The following is a 24392-nucleotide window of genomic DNA, read 5'->3' on the forward strand; positions in this document are numbered from 1 at the left end:
AAGTGGTGCACGGTGTTTGCTCTGTGAACAGACAGTAATGAATCATAGTACAAACGGCGCCTGTGACATAGACCTAGCGCAATACCCGGTTCTAGAACGTGTTAGTGAGGTCGCTGACAGGCAGGGTCTGAAAGAGGAAGTGTGCAGTGATTCCTGAAGATACATTCTATACACACAACTGTTTCATGGTGCTAAAAATAAATGTGCATTTAAAATGCGCTCATTTAACCTACAAATTAAAATAGCTGATGATCATAGTTTCCTGATTCTCCCCATGTAAGCGGACCAGAGTCATACAGGCATGAGGTGAGTGTCATAGTATTGCCCTATTATTGAAGGGTATGGCTGGACATTTTGCATACAAGATGCCAGAGAGCCACTTGTTTCCATGCTGTGGCGTCACTAAAGCCGGGCAGCTCAGGGTGGGCAGAGTTATCCCATAGGGTGCAGAAACAAGCATGCTCTGTCCCATATCATCAGCGCTGGCTTTAGATAGGAAGGATTGGTAGGAAGAGTTTCACGATTGCATCAAAGTCCAGCAATCGCGTTTTATGGCCGTCCTTTAATTCAAACCAGTATGATGATTAACGTGGCAGAAATACGCATCGGTAGTAATTCAAGTTTGGGAGATTTAGACAGCCAAGTGGACAGGGGTTTTGCAAGACCAGGATGTAGAACTGTCTTCCAAGATAAGGAGGCCACATAAGGATGAAGGTTCCGAAAATATGTTTGTAGAATATAAACTGGGGATTGATGAACAGAATAAGTCACTTTAGTGACTGTTGTCATTTTGCCCAATTTGACCTTTTATAGGCGAGGTCACTTAGGGTTTTCAACCACAAACTCTTTATCTTACACAATCTGGAGCAGAGGGATGAGGTTGGAGGGGCGTCAAGATACTAGGTTTGTGGAATATATCTAGCCCTAGGTGGGTGATGGGGGTTACACGTTGCGCGTGGAGAATTGCTGGTGGGTGTTAAGGTGGATGGAGAAAATATTTTAATAAGACCAATTTTATATAAAAACTAGAAAGAGGTGTTTGGGCTGCACAGGGGTTAGGTTATAGCCGTTCATCTCAATGCAAAATATCTACTCCGAGAAAGGACTATTTAACAGTCATAGTCTTTGGTGACATCAGGAGATAACGAGACTCTCAGCACTTTTATCATGTATTCAGTGATTGTTCTCAAAGCAAATTTTTGCTGATATAAATTTCTATACAATTTACGAATTCTGGTGTTAAAAGGCAATGAAATGGGGAAAACAGGTTTATTAAAGCAAAATAATGATTTGAATTTGGTTACATTGGTCATTCCTGAATTGTGGTGCTCTATAAATGTTAGTGTCCTTCTTATCTCTCTCTCCTCATATCCTCCAGGTACTTAAGTTCTTACAGGACCGAGGCTTCCCGTACGGTCATCTCCATGCCTCCAATGTCATGCTGGAAGGAGAGACGTGTCGGCTGATGGACCTGGAGAACTCTCTGCTCGGACTACCGTCCTTCTACAGATCGTACTTCTCTCAGTTCAGAAAGATTAATGTGAGTCCACAGCTGGTCTGGCCTGGGCTCTGGGGTAACAAGGGAGTACGGCCTGGGGCGTCTGCACTGCTAGTGCTCAGCTGTTACTCTAAGTCTCTGTGCAAAGATAATTCCCCTCTTTAATCAACACAAAAAGCCCTGAGTTGTAAATCAGGATTTTGGCCACATACTTTGCACTAATTAAATTCAGTAAATTGACGACGGGTACTATTCATATAGACATAAAACTGGTGTAAACGAAACATACGTCCAATTTCTCAGCCCTACATAACCCCATGGTGCATCACAACACACAGTGGGATCTTGATACTGTCTAACACTAGAGCTGCATGTTCAATACATTTAAGCCTCAATCCCGACACGACCTCTGTAACCTCCCGTTGTTGCTCCCCTACTTGTAATCCCTGGCAAGAGGAAAATGCAAAGAATATAATTCACAAATGTGTCAATCTGCGCTATTTTGTTCTTTATTTATCTGCTGGATTCTGCTGTTTCTATTCTCCACGTCACACGTGTGCGAGTAGACGTGTGTTTGTGCTTGATAACCTGGCCCGTGTGCGTTGCTTCTTTACCAGCGTCGCTTGCGGTTTTTGGCACTGTTACCGCTCTGCGATTTAGGGAATTGACGGCAAATGAGAAAGTTACAGTCTTAGTAATGGATTACGCCTTATTTTTCAGACATTGGAAAGTATTGATGTGCACTGCTTTGGCCACTTGTTGTATGAGATGACTTACGGCCGACCTCCCGATTCCATACCTGTGGACAAATTCCCACCCGCTCCGTCCTTATCAGTGGGTGAGTTTTATCTTGGTGGAGTTTTTATTATTTGCAGGTCCGCCTCAATTATGTCTATGAGCCAGGGGCAGAAAATATGGGGAATACTCTTTAAAGCTGAAATGTGGTTTCTTTCACAAGTTTCCCATCATGTCAGGAAGTCTCTGCTAAAACTCTAAGGGGCATATTCAATTATGTCTGGTGCTCGCGATTACACATGTAAAGTGACAATACGGTAGCGCAAAATCGCGGATTTCCCTTCGCCGCCCTATGGGGTGCGCACAGAAATCCGCGGTGATGCGGTAACGGGACTTGTGCAGCCGCCCGTAATCGCGAGCGCCGGGCCTAATTAAATGTGCCCCTAAGTTATCTTCCTAGCTATGATTTTCTCGGCCCCTTATTCCATGAGGAACCCGCTCGGTATAATAGGATTATACCACAAACGTTTTATACAGAGCAGCTCTGAGGTAGCTTTTTCTCTGCTAATAAAATACACTATCAAGAAGGAAAAGTAAACAAAACAGAACTCCATAAAATAGAAGTAATTACTAAAATGTTTTCCGTCAAAAGTACTACACAAGTATTGCAAGGGCTAATGTGGTGACGTCTATCAAAAGGCAAATGGAGTTGGTGTCTCAGAACAGGTGTTAAGAAGATCTGTGCCCTGAGGAAATGCCATCCATTATATTAGTAGTAGTAGTAGTAGTAGTAGTAGTGTTAGTATTTGTATTATTCTTTGGGTGGACTGAAGTTTAACATCCTGTAATATACAGAAACCTGTTTCTCCTGTACTAGTTATTTGCCAGTTAATTACTAATATCTGTAAATTCCTTAGGAGCCATGATTATTGGTTCAGCTCACAAAATGGCTGCCTCAAGTATGCCCCTGTGACCAGCCTGGACGGCCAATATCCAGGTGCTGCCTAAAGCTGGGTACACACTACAGGGTTTTTGTCTAATAATCGGCTCAATCAGCCGACATACAACCGCTCGTTCAAAAGTCGGGTCATTGTGTGTAGTGACACGATGGTAGAAAATCTGCCCAAATGGATGATTGTCGCCTCATTTGGTTGGTTGTACCGTTAAATATTTTCGTTCCAATCTCGTTTCCGTTGTGTAGTGTGTATAAACTTCTGACCGATCATTGCAAAATTACAATCATTGCTCACGACAACATGGCTGTAAAAAGTCGCTAAAGGGACGTCCGCTCTTCCCTTTATCGTCTAAAACAAGGCTAGTGTGTATGTAGTCCATGGACCGAGCGGTCGGACCATCGATCGCATGTAAAATCGTTTGGCATAAAAAGTTGGTGGAAAATTCTGTAGTGTGTACCCAGCTTAAGCCAAACTTCTTTATGGGCATCTCTCCCCCACCCCTGCTCCTACCAGCAGTTATTTAGATGTATGAGAACATCTATTTTGGCCAGATCATGTCCTGTCTGTTACCAGCCACCCTCCTGCTCATTATCAGACCTTTCCCTGTTACCTATTACAGGTGAGCTCCTTGAGATACAGGAAGTGGCCAGTGACAGAATATATAGGGCCGTAACTAGGGCTGTGCTACAGGGGCGACCGCCCAGGGCGCAACGCTGTAGGGGGCGTAATTTTGGAATATTTTAGGTTCATTTGGTTAAAATTGAGGGCTAGGGGGGCGGCATTTGTCTTTCTCGCCCCAGGCGCTAGAATTCTAAGTTACGGCTCTGAGAATATATAATAAAAATCTAAGTTATTGCCCCAGTGCTGCCCCCTACAGGCTCAGACAAGGCATTCACTTCACTGCAAACACGCCAGTAAAATACTGTGGAAAGGAGACACTTACTGGAAGCATTATCTGGCTATACATATTTTTCTGCTTGTCCCGGCGATCCGGCATCTTGGGGTCTAGGAAGGAAATGGCAGTGAGAGATATATCGCTGTTACAATAAATGATTGTGAAACTTCCTGCTCTGTGAACCAGCCATGCATTATGTTATTGCTACAGGTTATTTCCTAGTAAATGTCTGCTGTATAATACATGTGTAGAAAGACAGATATTTTTTTGTTGATCTTGTAGGTTTTTAAGTTGAATGGTTTATTAACCGCTAATGCACTGTAACCAACGCCCACAGGGGTTAGGAAATGCATAGTCCTTTTGAAGTGTGAACTCCACCGGCTAAAGGTGTTTTCACAAAAATGCCCTCATAATTACTTTCATTTTTTTAATAAGTGGTGACGTACTGTCACTCGCTGCTATTGTGCGTTCTGCAGCAAGAGAATAACATGTCTGTCTTGTGTTCCAGTGTCCGTTTTGGAGTCCATTCTGTCATGCGAGGCATGTAAATCTGGAATGCCTTCCGTGTCTCAGCTCCTGCAGATGCCGTGAGTCACTTCATCATTACGTCCTCACTATATGTGTCTTGTGTGCGTGGTGAGAGGTTTGAAAGCTCCGTGTCATAGGTTTCAGTTGGATAAATTTGTCATGTGATACGGTCTAACTCTAGGTAGAGCAAATTTCCCTGGTGGTACAAGTGTCTGTGCTTGACCCATAGTACCACAGATTCTACCTGTTGTGAGTAACTGGCTTTTACAGAAAGGAATACGGAAGCAACTATCCTTAACAGTCTCTCCTTCTGCACCATAATCATAGCTACTATTGTTTCCTCTCAAAGTCTTGTAATGAAATCTACTGTGTAATGGTTCAATTGCCCAATAATATCCAGCAAATGGCCTCATAGGTGCAGTGGCTGTGCAGCCCTACCGAGGCGGCTGTGCAGCCCTACCGAGGCGGCTGTGCAGCCCTACCGAGGCGGCTGTGCAGCCCTACCGAGGCGGCTGTGCAGCCCTACCGAGGCGGCTGTGCAGCCCTACCGAGGCGGCTGTGCAGCCCTACCGAGGCGGCTGTGCAGCCCTACCGAGGCGGCTGTGCAGCCCCACCAGAAGCTCAGTCAATCTCTGCGTGTAGAAAACAATAAACTGAAGTAGTTTGAAAGTGAAATACAGTTGAAAATCTGTCCTGCTGAGTGGGTTTCTTTTCTCGTCCATGTTGGATTTGGAAATGTCTGGTCCTAATATTTTTTTATTTTACATAATCCAAGTGTGATTCTAAAAATCTGTTACCATTTAGGTTATTCAGTGACGTGACTCTGACGAATACTGAAAAACCTCAGTTTAAGGTAATACATGGAGACCGTTATTTGAATTTCTCTGACCACAGACCTGTCATTGTTTATGTAGTGTTGTGTAACCTTGCAGTGTCTGGATACTTGTGGCTGTTCTTTTGTGGGATGTTTAGATAAACACACACTGGAACATTATATAATGTCTGTGCTGTGTTTTGACATAAAATAAGAACTGGATCTTCCAGTTCAGCCTGTGGAAATATGTGGATTGACCTATTGATGTGAAATTAAGAAAGGTTTATAAACTGCCAGGTAGTGTAAAGCGTGCAGAATACTTGTGACGTTGTACATTCTGCATTGGGAAAACTGTGCCACAACCATCAAATGTATCCATAGAGTTTTCTAACAGCGCCACCACCAGGAAATGGTGTGTTCTATCGCAGCATTGGGCAACTACTTAAAACTTCCTTTAAGTGTTAACCTTTAAGTAACCCCTGTATTAAAGTATAGTACACCTACAACTATCTTCTCGTGATCTAAAATGGAGATGTTTATATACGTGGATGTTAATAGAAAACAAAATTCTCTCTCACACTCTGCACCACTACTGGTTCATGGTTCAGTTCTATTGGACTAATCACACCTATTTAGATCCAACCTGCAACATTACAACAATCAAATGTCTCTTTTTTTTAGTTCCACAATGAATAGGTATTAACCAGAGCAAAGTAGTAAAATTAGACGCCACCTGCAGGCAGAATAATGGAAGTGCAGCTTAGCAATCATGATCAATAGTATGAAAATCTTCCATTGTATTTACTGGTCTTCTTACATCTTAGATTCCTTCCAAGTTAAAAGAGGCCCTGAAAGCCGCCAAAGAATGTATGGAGAAGAGACTTGCAGAGGAGCAGAAATTGGTAATGTCCTATTCCCGAATACAGGTGTTATTGTAGAGGTGTATGTACAGTTCTGATCCAAGCTAATCCGCTTTTGATTAACACCAAAACGGCCAAATGTGGGTGGCTGAAGGAGACTGTGGCCTGGCCACGATACAACAAACCGATATAGTCATGAGGCAGACATAGCCCACACATACTAACTTGTCCGTATATTTGTATCATGACGTAGATCTACCAGCACAGAAGACTAACACGAGCACAGTCACATCACGGGTCAGAGGAAGAAAAGAAAAAGAGGAAAATTTTAGCACGAAAAGTAAGTAAAAACCCAATGTTCTAGATTGTTACCTTTAGAAATGAATAATACTTCTCTGAAAACAACTGTAAGCTGGAGCGGAATATAAGAATAGTTCTCATTTCTGATGAATAATTGTATAACTTCTTTTACTCTCCCTCTCTCTAGAAGTCAAAGCGCACAAACTGCGATTCTGGAGAGGAACAGTCAATAAAATGCAACAACTCGAATAATTCAGGTATTTAACACACTTCTATTGTTTAAGGTGTTCGGTATTGTTGTATTTTGTCAGTAATGTTTAATATTGGTCTTTTGTTAATTACACGTTATAGTCTCCTAGGGACAATACGTTTGGGGACAGTTATGAAAACTGGTGCACAGGAAAAGTGTATTGTAACCATAGCAACCATCCAATTGCTTTTATTTTGTTAAATACTTTTTTAAAGACAGATTCTGATTGGTCACTGTGGGATACAGCACTTATTGTCCCTAAATTGTGGGGAACAGTCCGTCAAAGCATAGTCTATTGACCTTCTGAATAACTCAGATTTTACTCTCCAAAATACACCACAACACTGTAGTGAATTCCTCGGGTACATTTGTATAAAAAATAAAAATAAAATCTTAAAGAAGTATTGTTATAAAAGTGTCAAACCTTATTGGTTCAAATTTTATATAATAAATTACATCTCCATATATTCACCAATAAATGTATATAAAAGTTCCCACATAACAAGTGGATTCTTATTTGCAGTCTGTTAGTAGCTATTATAGGCTCCATGTACCTGGGCATGGTATGTGGTACATAGGCAAAATGGTAATCATCCATTCTGAGTGTTGTACTTGGTAGACAAGAGGCTACGCTAGACAGCCGCCATAAACATTAAGTTTAGCTTTGCATGAATATATAAATCATATGATTTTCAGATTTGTCATTAAAGTGTACCTGTTGCCGATTCAGTTAGAGGATTAAACAGATATTTATCTTATTGGCAACATCACTGAGATTATAGGCACAAAGGATGCAGTCTCCATTATTGGTAGCCAACAAAATGGCCTCCTCCACTGGGTGTAGACACTTTAATTGCTTAAAACCCGTCTGAAAGACCCGTTTGCAGAAAAGTAAAGTTGCGTTTCATGCCACCTTTGGTAATGTCATACCTGCTTGTAAAGTGGAATTACTTTTGTCTGCCTTCTGTTCAATAATGAGTCTTGTCTTACCAATTTTTTTTTCAATCTGACTCCATATTAATAAGTCTCCACCTTTTCTGGTTGGCAGGCTCTGGAACTAGTTCTCCTCTGACATCGCCCTCGTCTCCGACGCCACCTTCTACGACAGGTCAGTATTATTCACTCCTTGTATCCACGTGGATCAAAGATTCTGCTTGTTATTTAAAGCCAAATTTTCACTTTTCAGTGTATTTTTAGATGGACGCAGTTTATTAGTAACCAAAATAGGGGGAGACCTGTTTCAATCTTTGAGGGAGATTCAGTTCAGCACAATGTGTCTCAGGAATAAGCCACGGAGACACATATCGCTGATGTTGGGGTTGAAATCTCCGCTCACTTTTCACCACACCCCATAGAAGTGAGAGGAAAAATGACCAGAAATTCCTTACCGTAATGACCGGATATTGCTACCAGTTAAGTCTCTGCCTCTGACCGTCTCCTCTGGTTAAAAAATATAAAAAAAAGGGAACAACAATGGTTAAAGGGAAACCGAACTAATCAAAATCATATCCCAGTTTCTACTCCCTAAAAGACGTACTTTGTATTCCTACATATGGTAGAACTTGCCGAATACATTTAGAAGTAATTTTTTGAGATTTTCTCATTATGTAGATGTAACTTTACGGAAAAATGAAGGTAAAAATGTGTGTATATATATATGTATATGTATGTGTGTATATATAATATATATATATATATATATATATATATATATATATATATATATATATATATATATATATATATATATATATATATATATATATATATATTTATATATATATAATTAATATATATATATATATATATATATATATATATATATATATATATATAATTATTTTTTTTTTCCTATTTAAGTAAATAGGAAATTAGTAAAAAAAAAAAAAAAAATCACTCTTAATGTTATATCTCCAAGGCAACCCCCCCCCCCCCCCCCAACAATTTACCCAAGCTAATGTTAATTTGCTAATTTAACTTTGGCTGCATCCAACCATAGAGGTGTAAACCGCTGAAGGTCTTAAAGGGGGTTAAACTAGTTGTTCATCTCCCTCTTTATACCTGGCACATGTTGTAGAGCTATTCCCACTGAATAAAATAAACAAACAAGTTACCCTTGCTGTAGTTATCTGAAGAATTGTAAACCTATTATCTTATAATCTACACATGTCACGGTGTTGATCGCGGTATAGAGCGGTGGAGCTGTTGGCGATTACAACAGTGACATCTGTAGTCTGGGACTAGGTACTGCAATGAGAAGTGAAACACAATTGTCATCAATTGTTTACATTTTACAATCTTTAAAGCAATCCTGTTTACGCGTAGTGGAGGTAGCCATTTTGTGAGCTGAATACATGACGATTGCAGCCTATAGAACCACAAGGAACAAGCGATCTTTCTGATGCAGGGATACAGTTTCTCAATTCACTAAGGTCTATTAACATAGGTTCCTCGTGTATTGATAAGCTGCATCCCCGTTGAGTATTTGTTCAGGGAACAAGATGGCCGCTTTCACTGCGTGTTGAATACAGGGCACTTAAATAGAAAAAAATGGGTTGATTTCGCTTTAATCCTATTATACATTTAATGGATATAACCTAACCCATGCATTTGCTTTCCAAGAACTCCTGTGAGGTAAGTGTGGTCGGCTCAGAGTATTGTTAGTTCCATCTGCTTCTCTCCAAACTAACTGCTCTATTCCATGCACAGCTCAACAACCACTGCCATCATGCACGCTCTGTGTTCTCACATTGCAATTCCCCATCACTCGCATCAGTCAACACTCCATGGCTTACCTAAAATATCCTGTGCATTGATATTTTGTGGATATCCATACCGTAACCCTTTCACCGCCAGCGGACTGCAGTAATCTTTTTATTTCAGGAATAAAAGGGATTTTGTGTTTGTGGCTCAAGCTTTTCTTAACGTTGATAAAGTATAATTATTCTGGACGTTTATTTGCAATTAAGAGTCTTATTAAAGAAGTATTGAGCGCAAGACTTTTAGTTTGGATTTGGGTGGAGTCACTACTAACCTATAATAAAAGCCATAGTTCTACTTACCTTTGTCGTGGCTCCATTGAACAGTATCTCTCTCCTACTGCTTGTTTGATTCAGCCGAGAGAAGTGTTGTCAATCTCTTCCATGCAGATGTGAAGTTCATGGGGGAGGTGCATTACTACATCTGTGCGATTTTGAATTGGATCCACCTTGGTAAGAGGGAGGGGGGGAGCAGTTCTGGGCTTTTGGGCTTTTTGACATGACCGTCCACACTAAAGAGAAGTAGAACTGTTTTTATCATATCTTGGTGAATTCAATCCAAAATTGTCTTCACTGTGTTCAGTGTTCACTGTATTTTAGGGATCTGTTCGGTGGAGCAATGTAATGTTCTGCAGATCTCAGAGGTAACATGTGAAAATGATTACTGCCAAATAAATGAAGCAGAAGATGGTACCACAGTCATATTCTACTAAGACGTCTGGACTTAGGCTGCCATTACAAACACTCTGCAATACTGCTTTGCATATGTTCTGTACTCTATTAGTCGTATCCGTTCCCTTATTATTTATGTCTTGTGATATCACCCCTGGCTGTGGGGTTTTTCTAGGTATTTAATTTTTCCCATGCCCCATTCAAGAATTTTCTCTGCAGATATTTGTCTCCATGTGCAAAGAATACAGGGTGATTCAAAAGTCTTGGGCCGATTTCAAGATGGCGCCCATGTTTGGTACATACCGTAAAAGATAGACCACGTCACCCATACCTTAATGGAGTATTCAGGTTTCCCAATTTGCTGTAGAGTTTTTGAAATAAAAGGGTGTACTGCGACTTTTGAATCACCCTGTAGAATAAGATCTGTTTGTAATGATTGATGTTAGTAGCTCTGAACATCTGTTGATTGGCTGATGTAAGTCATGTGGCATGAGTCAGGCTGAGTAGTTCTGGTATAGATTATTGAATAGATAAAAATGATTTACTGTTGGGGACCAGCTCTCGCCTCAAACTCTGAATACCTTGTAAAGGTTATTTAATGTATTTAAAGATTCTTGACTCATCCTCATACCCTTTAATGATTATGCAGGCAGTGATGCAGGATAGAAACTCTGTGCTGGTACTTCCTGCTACCAGCAGAGGGCACTGTTGTGCTCCCCCCCCCCCCCCCAGCACCTTATGGCTAGTCAGCAGGGGGGGTTTGTATTAAACATCCTTTAGAAGTAGACATCCCATTTAAGCCATTTAATAGTTGTCACCTTTCTCTGTGAAATAAAAAATAAGAGAATGAGCCACCGCGACTGGTTTGGGCAGGAGCGGGCTCCTGCTGATTCCTGAAGCTGCAGCTAAAACAGCGTCTTTTATTTAATCTAATAGTGTAACATCTGTGTTTCTAAATATAAGTATCAACAATGTACAAACCATTATTTTTCTTCTTTTACAGCAGGAACATTTAAATTATATATTTTAAATTGACTACATTTTGTTGCCACCCAGAATGTGCTACCCCATACCGCTACCTCAGATTTCCCTGTGGTAGCGCCCCACTAGGTTTTGATGAACTGAAGAGCAGATGATGAAAAATATACTGTAATCTGTTCTTGAAACAATCTGAAGCCAGTGAACACTATTGGCTCATATATGTCAGCTATGAGTAGTTAAGATGTTTGGAATAATTACAAATGCTGCCAAGTGGTAGACTGTATCTATCCACTGCATGTACCATTTGATGTACACTGGAAATCCAGGATTTAGATTTGATGATTGTTCCAATGGGGACAGAGCTGATTACAAGCTGCCCTCCACCTGTACTCATTGGGCTGAAGGGTCACTAACTATTCACCCGTATAAAAGCACATGGTCACATTTGTGCCAGCGTTGATAGTGCCCTATGGGAACAGTACAATAAAGACTCCATTATGGAGACACCCAGAGAAATGATGATCACATTCTCAGCTGATAAACAATGCAGAGATAGCTAAAGGTGAATGTAATCGTTCCACCCATTCGTGTTTGTAATCCTGTCAGAGACAGATGGTGCAGGTCGGGTTGAGGAGATGCTGGCGTGTTTCTTGGGGCTGTGGTAAACTGTGAGAGGAAACAATCATTGAGCTTCTGTTCTTTACAATATGAAACAGTCTTGACATAGGGTCGTCCTATCAAAACTGCCCTCACTTTGGATATAGTCTCAGAAATTGGCTGTAAATGTGCTCTATAGTCCACAAAAAATGTTCCACTTTTTTGTGGTAAACTGGAATTTTTTTAGAATTTTTTTTCCCCCCACTTTTGGGGAAAATATCCCCCTCACAGAAGTACAGGTAAGTTAGTCACTGGTTCTGCCAATTTTGAGGCCTCCGCCTGTGCTCCTGTGAGGAGAGGTTTGAAAGGCACTGAGCCGTTGATGCAGTGAGACACATGACTGTCATGGATTCCTGCTATATGTGGCTGCTAACAAGACGCTCTTGGTGCATCCCTATCGCTTCTCTCTTTTCACCTTCTATAAGGCATTGTCTTTGTTCCCTGCCTTCATCAATGTCCCTATAAGGCCAACATAGAGGATCTTATCGTGCCTGCATGTGCCAAATGTCATGTCGCCTAAACATACTCATTTTTCTATTGACATCATTTATTTCTAAAATGTTGTACAATATTCAAAATTAGGTCTGGTTTAAACATTTTTGCACATTTCCTCACCTTGTGTTACAGACGAACACATTTGCAAAGCAAGCAGAGCTGCAACAATTTTGCAGCCTTAGGTCACATAGGTAGTGACTGCAAGAAAACACTGCAAACACAATGTGTGTTACATTTTTTCAGTGTCTGTTTTCTATTCATTGCTTGTGTAAACACCATATATATTTTGGCTTGGGGATTGATGATCCATAAGCCTTCAACATTTCAGCAGCACCTTCGTTTTGTCTGCTCCATGCCAATGGTGGAAGCAGTTTGCGTTTGTACCTACAAAAAATTATTTTCAAGCTGTGGACAAGTGCCCATTAAATTTTACTTTTGTGCAGTTTACATATGTAACTGTGTACACGCACATATTGCTTAATTGCAACAAACTGCCTTTTATATTGGCACTTCGGTCTAACTTAAAATGGACCCGTGTCACGCAGTGGAGGCAGCCCTTCTGTACTGACTGATATCCGGGCTAGCTATCACTGAGGCAGCCATGTCAGTGATGCCTCTATGAATAGACTGCAGCCCACAAAATGGCTGCCACTCCTGTGTGCAGGTCGCAGGTAGCATTGGGACAATTGTGTAGTAGAGAATGACACATTATAAAAGGGAGATTTGTACGAGCATACTTAGTTAACACACTGCAAACAAAGGGCAATTCTTAAAGTAATCAGCCTGTTGAAATACCAAGGAAAGAATCCTGTCTGGTAGTATAAAGCACTTGTGGGGTAGAATTTCACAGAATCTTGCAGGTTACAAATTATCTACCCACTAAGGAACAGTTTTGGCAAAGGGTCCTCCACCTTAAAGTAACCCTTCCCCCTAATACTTTGGTAGCTAACCCAGTTCTGCAGGGTCCCAGTACGTAGAATTACTGTGTACCTATATTTGTAATCGTCTGTAACTCTATCTAAATGCCAGGAGAAAGAGGGATCCAATACAGGGCTAAAAATGGCAGCCATCTTGTGATTGGAAGGTCACAGAGCACTTCCAATCCGGGTGCTCGCTATTTCTAGTCCTGGAATATTTTAAGGTCACTGCTTTACTGTTTAAGGCGATGTTGTATCCCAAAAGCTTGCAATACCCATCTACTCGCCCATTAAATGTATATACATATTTTGTCGTTTCCCTGTATCTTTAAAGTCTGAGTGTTTTGCTGAATTCAGTTCACTGCTAGAACCTCACATATTGGGCCTTGCATGATAACGCAGGGTCCTATTTTCTGTGTACTCCTTGCTAGCCAGTCTCGTCATGTGTTTTCGGATAATAGGGTCGGGTCACTCATCCGCTTATGATTTAAAAAATACAAATAACTTTTTGAACATCTTCAAAAACTTTCCCATAAATCATATTTTGTCCCAAACATTAGTCAACGTAATAATGACTGTTGTAGCGAGGGGTAAACCTATGTATTTGAATTCATTGGCAACAAAAGACTGTTTATACAAACTAACAAAATGGGCGATGTGCTTTTGTAAGCGCAAATGCTGCTGCATAAAGTGGACCTGACTACACACAGTGGAGGCAGCCATTTTGTTTTCTGTATATGTGTAGTGCTTACATTGGCTAAGAACATGGACATTACTGAGGCAATTCCTCTCTCAGGTCACAAAATGTCTCTCTCTGTGTGCGCAATATAGAATATAATACAAACCACAGATTGTTGCTGCCCATCAAACTTTGTTGCTTCAAACAGCTGCCTCAGTTGGCTTCATGATAGGTCCACCCCTGGCTATCGTTTAACAATAACATTGATTCTACATGTTATGAGTTTGTCTGTAATATGTAAATAATGATTGGTGTCCTTTTTTCTCCCCCCTCTGCTGTCTTCAATGTAGAGCATGCATCATTTTGAACGTGAATTATCGGTAAAGTAAGCAATCGCTTCATTATGTCACTTCACAAAGTGCTGTTTGCGACCACATGGGGGCAGTGCAGAGTATCACCACAGCGCACAGTCTAACATCTTATTAAAATTAATCCTCTTGTTAAGGTGTTTATAATATCCGTAACACAAAAGAAAACTTACTGATAAGGGCTCATTCACACATGCATAACTAAATGTGGATTTAGCTTAAATCTGTGTTTAAGAAGTCTACATTGAGTATATGTAAATGGGTTGGTGTGAATACTTAAAGATTTTTTTTTTCTTCAAATCCTGAGAAAACCTTTGTTTTAAATTACATTGTGTTCACAGATGCACATTAAACCTAACTTTGGTATATTTACCTGTCATAACAAATACTAATGTTTTTTAATACCCACATTTATAAAATCTGCATTTCATCCATACATGAAAGTGCTATAATTTTTGCAGTTATTTAGAAAGAATTTGACAAGAGGCATAAACTTTTTTTTTTTTTTTTCATTTGCGAAATTCGTTTTAGGATGTGATCTATTATCCTTGTTCTTGGGCAACCATACAAGAGATACTGTAAATGCTGAGAGATGCAATACGGGAAAAAAACAGGAATATTAACCCCATTATGTTGTAATTAATATATCAATGTAGTAGGACCACTTCTTGCTGGAACACTTGATTTGCGGTTGGCATTGCCCTGAAACAGCCTCTAGAATTATTTGAGATTACCCAATTGTCTTTTGTAGCTCGTCACCAGTATTCATACTACATTGTGTGATGGATTAAAATAAGGTATAGAGTAAGATCTGTCCTGTTTGCAGTGTTACAGTATTATCATTTATTAACCATCATTACACCTGACATATAACTGGAATTACAGATTCTGGTGTAAAGCAGAATTACTAGTATCAAGCGCTGGATAAGTGTACCCAAACATTCAATTTGATCTAGCAGTTTGATGTACTGTTTCAGACTTGCTGTAAGAATTATATTGATATTCCAATTAAACTACGGTTGCAAAATGGACTTAACATAGAGATTTAATCAGATTCTTTTTTTGTAAGATCAGATTTAGAGATTCTTCATCCTGTCTACTTTTGCTGGATGTGTATTACTCAGCCATCTTCTGATTCAGAATTAAGTTGGCTTTGTGATCATGACACCATGATTAAAAGTCTGTAGACTTCAAGGAGTTTAAAGGACAAGTGCTGCCATTTTCAATATGTGGCAGTTAGATCATCATAAGACCTGAAGCAGAGCTAAACAAATGACCAATAAAACGACTTTGTACTTCATTTGCTAGACTGGATGGAGACACAAAAGGGGTTTATTTATCAGGTGGGGCCGATTCTCGTGGTTTGCTGTCTTTTTTTTTTTAAACGACAATTTTATTAAAGACCAAACCCGATGGGCTTTGTCTTTAATAAAATTGCTGTTTAAAAAAAAATAAAAAAAAATACCCCAAAGCTGTTTAACTTTCAATGAAGTGTCCTGCATCTTACGTGTGTGTAGGGGGTGACAAGGATCAAAATGTAATTTTCCTTTTTTAAAATTTTTATTTTGTTAATAAACTGCAGGTTGTGCTTATTATAACAATATTTATTGGATGCCTAGTCATGTTTTGAGCCAACCTGAAACAAACGTGGAGCTTTTGCGTAGACCCTGAAGCAAAATTTTTTTTTTTCCATCTCCGAGATAGATTTATCAAACCTTCCAGAAAGGAAAGGTGGAGGAGTTGCCCATAGCAACCAATCAGATTCTAGCTATCCTTTATCTAGTGCATTCTAGAAAATGTGCTGGAATCTAGTTGCTATAAGCAACACCACCAGTACTTCTTTTTGGAATGTTTGATAAATCTATCCCTCACTGTTGTTTTTATAGTTAGAAGTATGTAGCATTATTGCACTAAATCTATGATCTCCACCAACTGACATCTAGAATATCTTCCTTTTACACTATGCTCATTCAATGTTTAGGTAGCATATAGAGAACATTAAGTATTTTGTGTATTGTTCATATATGCAAATTGTTCCATGCCATCTACTTTAAAAATGCCATTTCACATCCGGTGGGTTGAGTTTGTGTCAATGAGAAAGGTCCTTTGTCTAGTTTAGGGCTTATGAAGGGTATTTTGCAAAGCTGCAAAAAAAAATGCAGGTCACCAGTGTACATGTTTGTGAAAGCACACGTATATGACCTGTGTGCATATATACCTAGATCAGTGGCGGATCCAGGGGGGGGGGGCGATCGGGGCATTCGCCCCCCCCCCTAGCAGCAAAAAGCTAGGTCCCAGCTGCCGATTAAAACGGGAGGGGCGGGGCTAAGCACAGGCGGGGCTAAATGTGGGCCAGCCAATCAGAGTGGTCCCAGCCGGCGACCACAACGGGAGGGGTGCGGGGCCAATCGCGGGCGGAAGGTGGGGTTAACGCAGGCCAGCCAATCAGAGCAAAGGAGGGGCGTGATTATGCAAAATCGCCCCCCCTAAACATAAAGTCTAGATCCGCCCCTGACCTAGATACACCCTTATATTCCAATTTTGGGAAGAGCCCCCGTGCAGACATTTTCTGTTTATAATTTGTGGGATAATGATGAGAATACACATTCTTGAAAGTGTTTTAAAATTCAACTTTTTTCAATTTTTCTCAACTTTTAGCTTGGGGCAGTATCATTACATGTCTTCAATATATCTTGACCGCAACAGACTTTTAGGAATGTTTTCGTTTCGTATGTCACATTTATACTATTTAATGTTTGTATTATTTTTAGTTTTTTTTGTTTATGCGCCTAAACACCCTTTTCTGTAGAAATCACTTCAGTATGCTGTAAACGTTGTCCTCCTCTTTTAAAAGGCTGAAGCACAATCTCCACTATATCTGAGCAGGTCTAAAAATCAAATTGTTTTGCAGAAGGGGAAAGTCTGTCTCTTGCAATAGTACAAAAATAAGCACACACAGGCCTTTATTTTTTATCTTGATTAACATCATTTATTTGTATGGTGCCAGAGATCCTGTGGTGCCTGACATGAGACGTACATGAAAACAGGAAGCATAATCGGATACAAATCACATGACGTACAGAAAACATTCAGCTTATGACCTGACCAGGGACATGTGAGGCAGAGGGATAGAGGACGTGGGTGAATAGACAGTTGGATTAAGTGTAGTTTGGGGTATGGACCAGTTTACAGAACAATGAAGAGACGTGGAAAGCAATCAACAATGTATGGAGACTAGAGGTGTGGATAGGAGATGAGATGGCAGCTGATTTGCAGGGTAAGGTCTGTAAGAAAGGCATCAGGTGAGGGGGTCTATGGCAGTGTGTGGTGCCCAAGGCATCATGGCACAAAAAGAGGAGCCTCCAGTAAAGGGAGGTGGCAGAGCAGGGTGTCTTGGGTGTATTTCGGAGGTGGTAGGAGTTGCAGTGGGACTGACTGTGCAGGAGGGTGTCCTGTACAGTGTTGGGGGTACCGGTCCTGGGAGACAGGTGGTGACCCCCTCTCTGACTTGATGGATGTGATCTTCTGGGCATAACCTGCCCACTACTCTGATTAACCCTCTGATTTGCGGCCATACATGCGTCAGAGCGATGTCTGTTGGTGATTACACTTTCTGCTGTTTATGGGTTACCGATGACCAAGCCACTATCTGGGCTCTATACATCAAGGTTATTTGACACTTAAAGATGCGTAAACAGTAGTTTCCGCGTCTTTTAAGTATGTTTGTTATGCACTAACTATCTAACCAAGGAGATTTGACAGAAATCTCCTCCGTTTAGGCAAATACCGTTCAGCATCACAGTCCCCATAGATTACTATTGGGACTGCGATGTTCAGCGCTGCATGAAGCTTTGATAAGCTTTGCATTGTGCAGACTGGTAACGCCATCTCATGATAGTGTTACCTGTCATTTCCAATGGGATCCTGCTGAAAACCCTCTGGCTTGGCAGAATCTGGTACAGTGGAAGTGCTGTGCGCATGCGCTAGGCTGCCGGTAAATGGGGAAAAAAGTTTGCAGTACAGGGGTCACTTTGCCGGGGCTCTCAGAGTAGCCCCCGCACGGTGCATCTTAGCGGCGCATAAATGTGCATCACTGAGATGTATATTTAGTTGCACTGCATCTTATTAACGCATAGACCCCTTAGACACATGCTTGGTTACAGATGGAGGGTGATGGCCGTACAAGTTCACAATACGGAGGACCCTGTGTTTATAGTACACACATAAGCCTATTTACTCTGCCTGTAATTAGGCCTTCAGTTTTGCAGGTTAATAGATCACCCTTATTCTGTGTGTTGTGTTTTTACGGTTTCTAAAGGACAAAACCAAGGTGAACACATTTAACCATAAGCTTCAATCTCAACCTTCAGTGACTCCACTCAATCTGTGGACTTCTGCTATCACACTATACATCAAGTATATTTCATATGTCATCATACTGACTTATATGGTTTATTTACTAAATGTATAATACACAGTCATTTAGCCACACATGACCTGTGCCATGCAGAGAAGTAAAGAGGTTTGGCTCCCCACGCTGTGAATTATATTTACAGAACAGCCTGATATTCTGTGTAGTTGTCATGTTAGAAGCTGTATTTTGCCCTTTTATGGTGAAGTAGTGTTTTATATGAAACAAATTTCAGCGCTAAAGTGGTTTGCAGGAAATAATAGATTGAAAAGTGGTCTTTTATCAGAAATGAGTATACACACACACAAATAAAATAAAATCTACTATGGGAACTCAGGGGAGAACATAAACCATACACATCCCTTCATAATAAAAAATACTCATTATTCAAATCCGTTGTATCATCAAGGCATTCTGGCTAATATATTGTATCTTGTTTTCTACAGGAACTTCAACATTTCAAATACCAGCACCTCCACCACCACCACCTCCTCCACCACCAGCTGCGCCTCTCCTTCCTCCAAGAAAGGATGTGCCAACAGACACGACCCCTATCTCCGTCAACGGTACAGACCGCGGAGCCTTACTCAGTTCCATTAAGAACTTCAGGAAGGGAGCACTAAAGAAAGCGGAGACCAGTGACCACAGTGCCCCGCGGACCAGCTGAACGCACTTAGTCCCGGGAGCAGGCGGTGAACGAGGATAGAAACAGCTTGGCCTGCTCGCTAGTCAGATGTTTTATTGTTTTATAACAGGATTTCAATTCTGTAAAGGAAAACATGTCATTAAAAAAAGAACGCCTTACGTTTTAAGGAAGGTTGAAAGTAGGAAAACAGAGGCCCAGTCTCGTCTATTAAACGGTTCTGTCTTATGAGATCTTCTTATTCATTGTGTGAAAAACAATTTCTCTTTAGACTGCATCTTCCCCTCTTGAATGCTGTAATTCAATATTGAGAAGACTCCAGCAATCCCCTTGCCTAAACTCTCTGCATTTTTAAAATCGCATATCAAATATAGAGCCCAATGCTGTTTGTATAGTGGCCATTTATTCTTGGGCACCTTATTTGTGTGTTTGAGGGGTGGTACCACTGAATCCATAAAAAAAAAAGACCTGATTGGCAGATCTGAGTACGGCTGTGTGTACTGTTGGGGTCTGTCCCCAACCGCATCATCCGTAAGCTTCTTTCCTCAATGTAGTTAGATTTTAAATTCTACTGACAATACCTCTCTGGAACCAGTTACTTTGGTAAAATGAAGAGGTGACATTACGTGGCTGCTTTCAACAGCTGTCGTGGCTGCTCCCCATCTCTGCTTATCGGGTCGTCCTTGGTGTGTGCCCGGGAAGTCCAGGGCAATCCTATTTAGCAGAGGAGAGGGGCACTGAATTTATAAAATGACTTGTCTAAAAGTGGACTTAAACATATAACAGCACCATAGAGAATACAGCCCACATCTTGCCGCTGCTGGCTTCAAGATAATTACGTGGTCAGAAGCTTGGGAAATGGAGGTAGATTTAAGGTGGCTGTACACACATTGACTTTGGCTGTCACTTAGATTATTTTAAAAGTGGGCACAATTTGTGGCTTCAGCATAACCAACTTTACACCATGGGTGCAGTCCTTGTCTGGCTGCACTTCTACATAGAGATATAAACACTTCTACAAATAGTCACTGTTCTCAACTATAGTTACACGGCTTAATATGCAAAATGAAATAGAAGTTTGTTTAGTTATTTGGGAAATTTACTTTACACTTGTTCACTCTTTAGCCTTCACTACTTAGCCCTTTGATTGGGTTTTTCCACTAGGACACCACTTCCTGCCTCTTGATCCAGCAGAAAGAGGAGAAAGATGCGATGGAAAGATCCCATCGTAGCTATTCAAGTAGCTGACGGGTCACTTGTGTATGGGGCACCTGATTGGCTAGCTATGGCCCAGTCAGGTGCTGCATATGCCACACACCTCTGTGTATGTGATCTCCAGTAATCTTGTCTCACTGCTGTCCGCGTGGGTGGTTCTGCATTATAGATATAGAGGGTCTCAATGAGGTACTGCCCCAGAACGTTTATGTGGAGAGGGGATCCAAAAGTGCACAACCATTTTAAAGCACTTAAAATAGATAAAACTGTTTCTGTCCCAGTTAGCAGCTAAAATGTGCATTATATTTAGAAGTGTTTCCTTTACATAACTCGCACAACATTTGATCAGTTGGTATCTGCAAGCTGGGGCCTCAGGACAGAGCATTTCATAGAACTAGATTCCAAAAACATTGTCATTGCTCAAATTTCTCTTTTCACATTCCTTTTATTTCCTTCAGGGCAGTATGATGTGTTTTATATTGTTACATCCGTTACCAAAATTGAATATACTAGTTGCACAAATGAAAGATTGTATTAAAATAGATGGTACACTTGGTGAATCTGATCCAAATTTGACTTATTATTTTGCACTTTAAATCTGTTTTACAGGATGCAGAGGACTTGTGTGTATGATTACGGGGCTCTGTACTACAATGTATATTCAGTCATATTTTTATTAAAATAATAATCTGCCCCATGAATTATTGTGTATTTAATGTAAATAGATTGATCAGTTACCATGCATATAAACCATTGCAGGTTGTCCAGCCTTTATTTTCTGTATGTTGAAGGTACCACAAATGATGCTACATTTTGAATGTGGGGAAGAAATCCACGTAAGAATTAAAGATTATGGTGATTACATAAAAATACCATAGTTAGGAGAAAGCCGAAATGCGGCATAATGCAGCATTCTTGCGCTCCCAAGAATGGTGATACTGCTAATAGGAATCAAAAATTTGTTCACTGGCTCGGTTTACGTTTGTGTTTACCTTGTCCTGTAAACACAGTTTAATCGTATCCTGCCCATCTTCCCAGCATTCTAGATTGTGGGAATGTCCTCCCTCCTCAAATAGGAGTTGCTGTTCATATATATATATATATATATATATATATATATATATATATATATATATATATATATATATATATATATATATATATATATATATATATATATATACATACATACATACATACATACATACATACATACCTTACTTCCTACACCCACTTGACCCTTAACACAAGTTATATGTACCGCTATAGTGTGTTTTTTCTATTGATAGCTCTGCTGGAGGTGAGGATGTGCTGACGACAAGGTTATACTTCTTGGGTTGTTTCCAGCTCAACTACTTTAAATAATTGCAGCTATTGCGATGGTAACTGTTGCAACAGATATTATTTTGCTATCTTGGGACATATCCAAGATAATGACTGTCAGCCCTCCACTTCATGTTTTTGGGAGGAAGGGGGTGGTGGGTACCCTTCGTTTCATCATTTGTCAAGTTTCCTACTTCCAAAAAGAGACCTAGATCATCTTCCCTGCTGTTGTCCGTTCAGGCTCTTTGATGCGCCTTCAGTAGAACCATTGGTAGCGACGTAGCAGACGTGATCAGTGACAGGCATACACTGCTTTACAAGTCAAAGTTTGTAAAATTGCTGCCTGTGTAGCTTAACTAATGGAACTGTTGACTACTTTGCCAGATAAGGCATACTTGCCAACTCTCACGGACTCCCGGGAGAGCTGGCAAATCTCCCGCATCCCGCTACTGGCATCCCAAAATGACGCAATTCGCGGTGAATCAGCCTGATTCATGTTGTATGCAAGTTGCGTTTTTAAAAAGAGCTCAGAACTTTATAGTTCTGCCCATACTCAAGTTGAAGCAGATCTCAAGATGTTCCAATTGTAAAGTGCTACGGAATATGTTGGCGCTATATAAATAAATGATGATGATGTTTCAGTTTGAATCTGGGTGCAGGTACGCTGTGTCTAACTGGTACTCTCTGTACATAGACAGAACAATATGCAATATAAGGTCACATCACAACTTGTACAAAAAAATATATTCTAAAATAAACCTATTAATGGTATTCTCATTAATGTAAATATGGATTTGCAAATATTTTTTTACATTTTAATATATAAATCAGGATGTTTTTAAGGCATACTGTATATATGTGTTTTTATAGTCTTGCATACACATGTTCTGTGCTAGCTAGTGGCATACATGTGTAGTTTTTAAAACAAAAGCTATACCATGCCAGTCATCACTATCAGTTGGCGCTTACACTGCCCTCTAGTGGGGGCATTCAATATTCGGCACACAAATAGACTTACGTCTGAACATTTATTAGGCTCAGAGTGAACAAATGAACTCGATGCTCGTCTGAATGTTACCTAAAAGTGCAAATAATTGTGGCTGTCCCCATAAAAAAAAAATACACACACACTGCAAAAAATATTTTAACCATCTAAAAGTCAGACTTCTGGGCCACGATCTAAGTATCTTTAAATCACACACAGATGAATAATAAACTTGGAAAGCAATTATGCCGCATGTTCTCAAAATATGACCAGACGGGGAACCTTGAGAAACGCTTCTGTAGATTATATTGAGTGTGTAATAAAATTAGCACTACCCTTCATTGTGGAATAGGAACATTAGAAGTCAGAGGTGCTTTGTGCTAATAAAAGAGCATACGGCAGCTGGGTGAGTGCTTCTGAACCGATCCTGGAAATCAAAGGTAAGGCGTACACCATTTTTTATAATACACAAGTAATAAGTTTTAATTTTAAACTGAAAGAGCCACTTGTATAAAGCTGTCCTCATATCCATGTGTGTGTTTCTTGCATTGATTTTCTATTCTAGAACACTTTGAAAAGGGTTGAAGGGAGATGTACACTCAAAATATAATATGTTTTACAGAAAGCAAATTGACAAATATTCTTGTCACTGGTTTGTTCTTCTGGTAAGGTGAAGGACCATGTAAGTATTCTAGGAATAGATTGACTAGGTTGTGCTATGATAAAACATGATGCACTCTAATACAGGAAATATTAGTTTTGAACCAGTTTGCTTTCAACATATTTTTAAACTGCAGCTGTAGCTCACCTAATTGTACTAGAGAGTTGGGTAAGGTCTCATTTTAAACCTCTTTTTATGGTCTTTCATATGATATGACACAGCAGGCTGTTTCAATAAAAAATTTAAATGTTAACCATTTTGATTTTCTTTAAAAGCTATTTTTTTAAAAACATCTGACAAATTGTTCATACAGTTATTAATAAATACCCAAAGTTTTATTTTGGAATCCAGATGGGATCATCTGCTACAAGAGCTTTCATTTTGGACTGTTCGTTCCCATTTTCATTATTTTAACAATCTAGGTCCGTTCATTACTTTTATCTCCTTAAACAAACCCTTTGATGTATATTATGTACAATGACACACTATGTTAATTCTGAAATATTTAAAACATTTGTGATAATTTTATGTCTTTCACATATTATAAGAAAGCTCACTACAGTCCATTACCAGTTGGTGCTGCTGCTCTGGATGGATGGTGCTACTTGATTGGTTGGACCTGGCTGAAGGCTGCATTTGGTTTTAGTATTTCCATATCAGAAGGGGTGTACATTCCACCTGTTGGATTTAATGTATTCACTTTACACAGAACATCTACCATAGTAATCCATAAAACATCCGGCTTCCCTGGGTATGATAAAGATGATGATGGACCAGCTGGATGGAGGAA

General features: G+C 40.0%; 1 protein-coding gene across 4 annotated transcripts in view; it reads left to right on the forward strand.

Annotated features, from left to right (window-relative positions):
• PXK (PX domain containing serine/threonine kinase like) overlaps positions 1-21334 on the forward strand; it is a 52017-nt gene extending 30683 nt beyond the window's left edge. For 2 of the 4 annotated variants that reach the window (XM_075183292.1, XM_075183293.1), the window contains exons 10-18: positions 1379-1540; positions 2219-2336; positions 4593-4671; positions 5417-5465; positions 6251-6328; positions 6540-6626; positions 6774-6843; positions 7885-7944; positions 19222-21334. In XM_075183292.1, the coding sequence (XP_075039393.1) occupies positions 1379-1540; positions 2219-2336; positions 4593-4671; positions 5417-5465; positions 6251-6328; positions 6540-6626; positions 6774-6843; positions 7885-7944; positions 19222-19442 (924 nt within the window). In that variant the 3' untranslated portion in view covers positions 19443-21334. Of the gene's footprint in view, positions 1-1378; positions 1541-2218; positions 2337-4592; positions 4672-5416; positions 5466-6250; positions 6329-6539; positions 6627-6773; positions 6844-7884; positions 7945-14346; positions 14382-19221 lie in introns of all 4 variants that reach the window. The other 2 variants (XM_075183294.1, XM_075183295.1) reach the window with 2 other exon arrangements.
• Positions 21335-24392: the final 3058 nt, after the last annotated feature.

The sequence above is a fragment of the Mixophyes fleayi genome, chromosome 8, assembly GCF_038048845.1.
Source record: "Mixophyes fleayi isolate aMixFle1 chromosome 8, aMixFle1.hap1, whole genome shotgun sequence".
In the NCBI taxonomy this organism is placed as follows: domain Eukaryota; kingdom Metazoa; phylum Chordata; class Amphibia; order Anura; family Limnodynastidae; genus Mixophyes; species Mixophyes fleayi.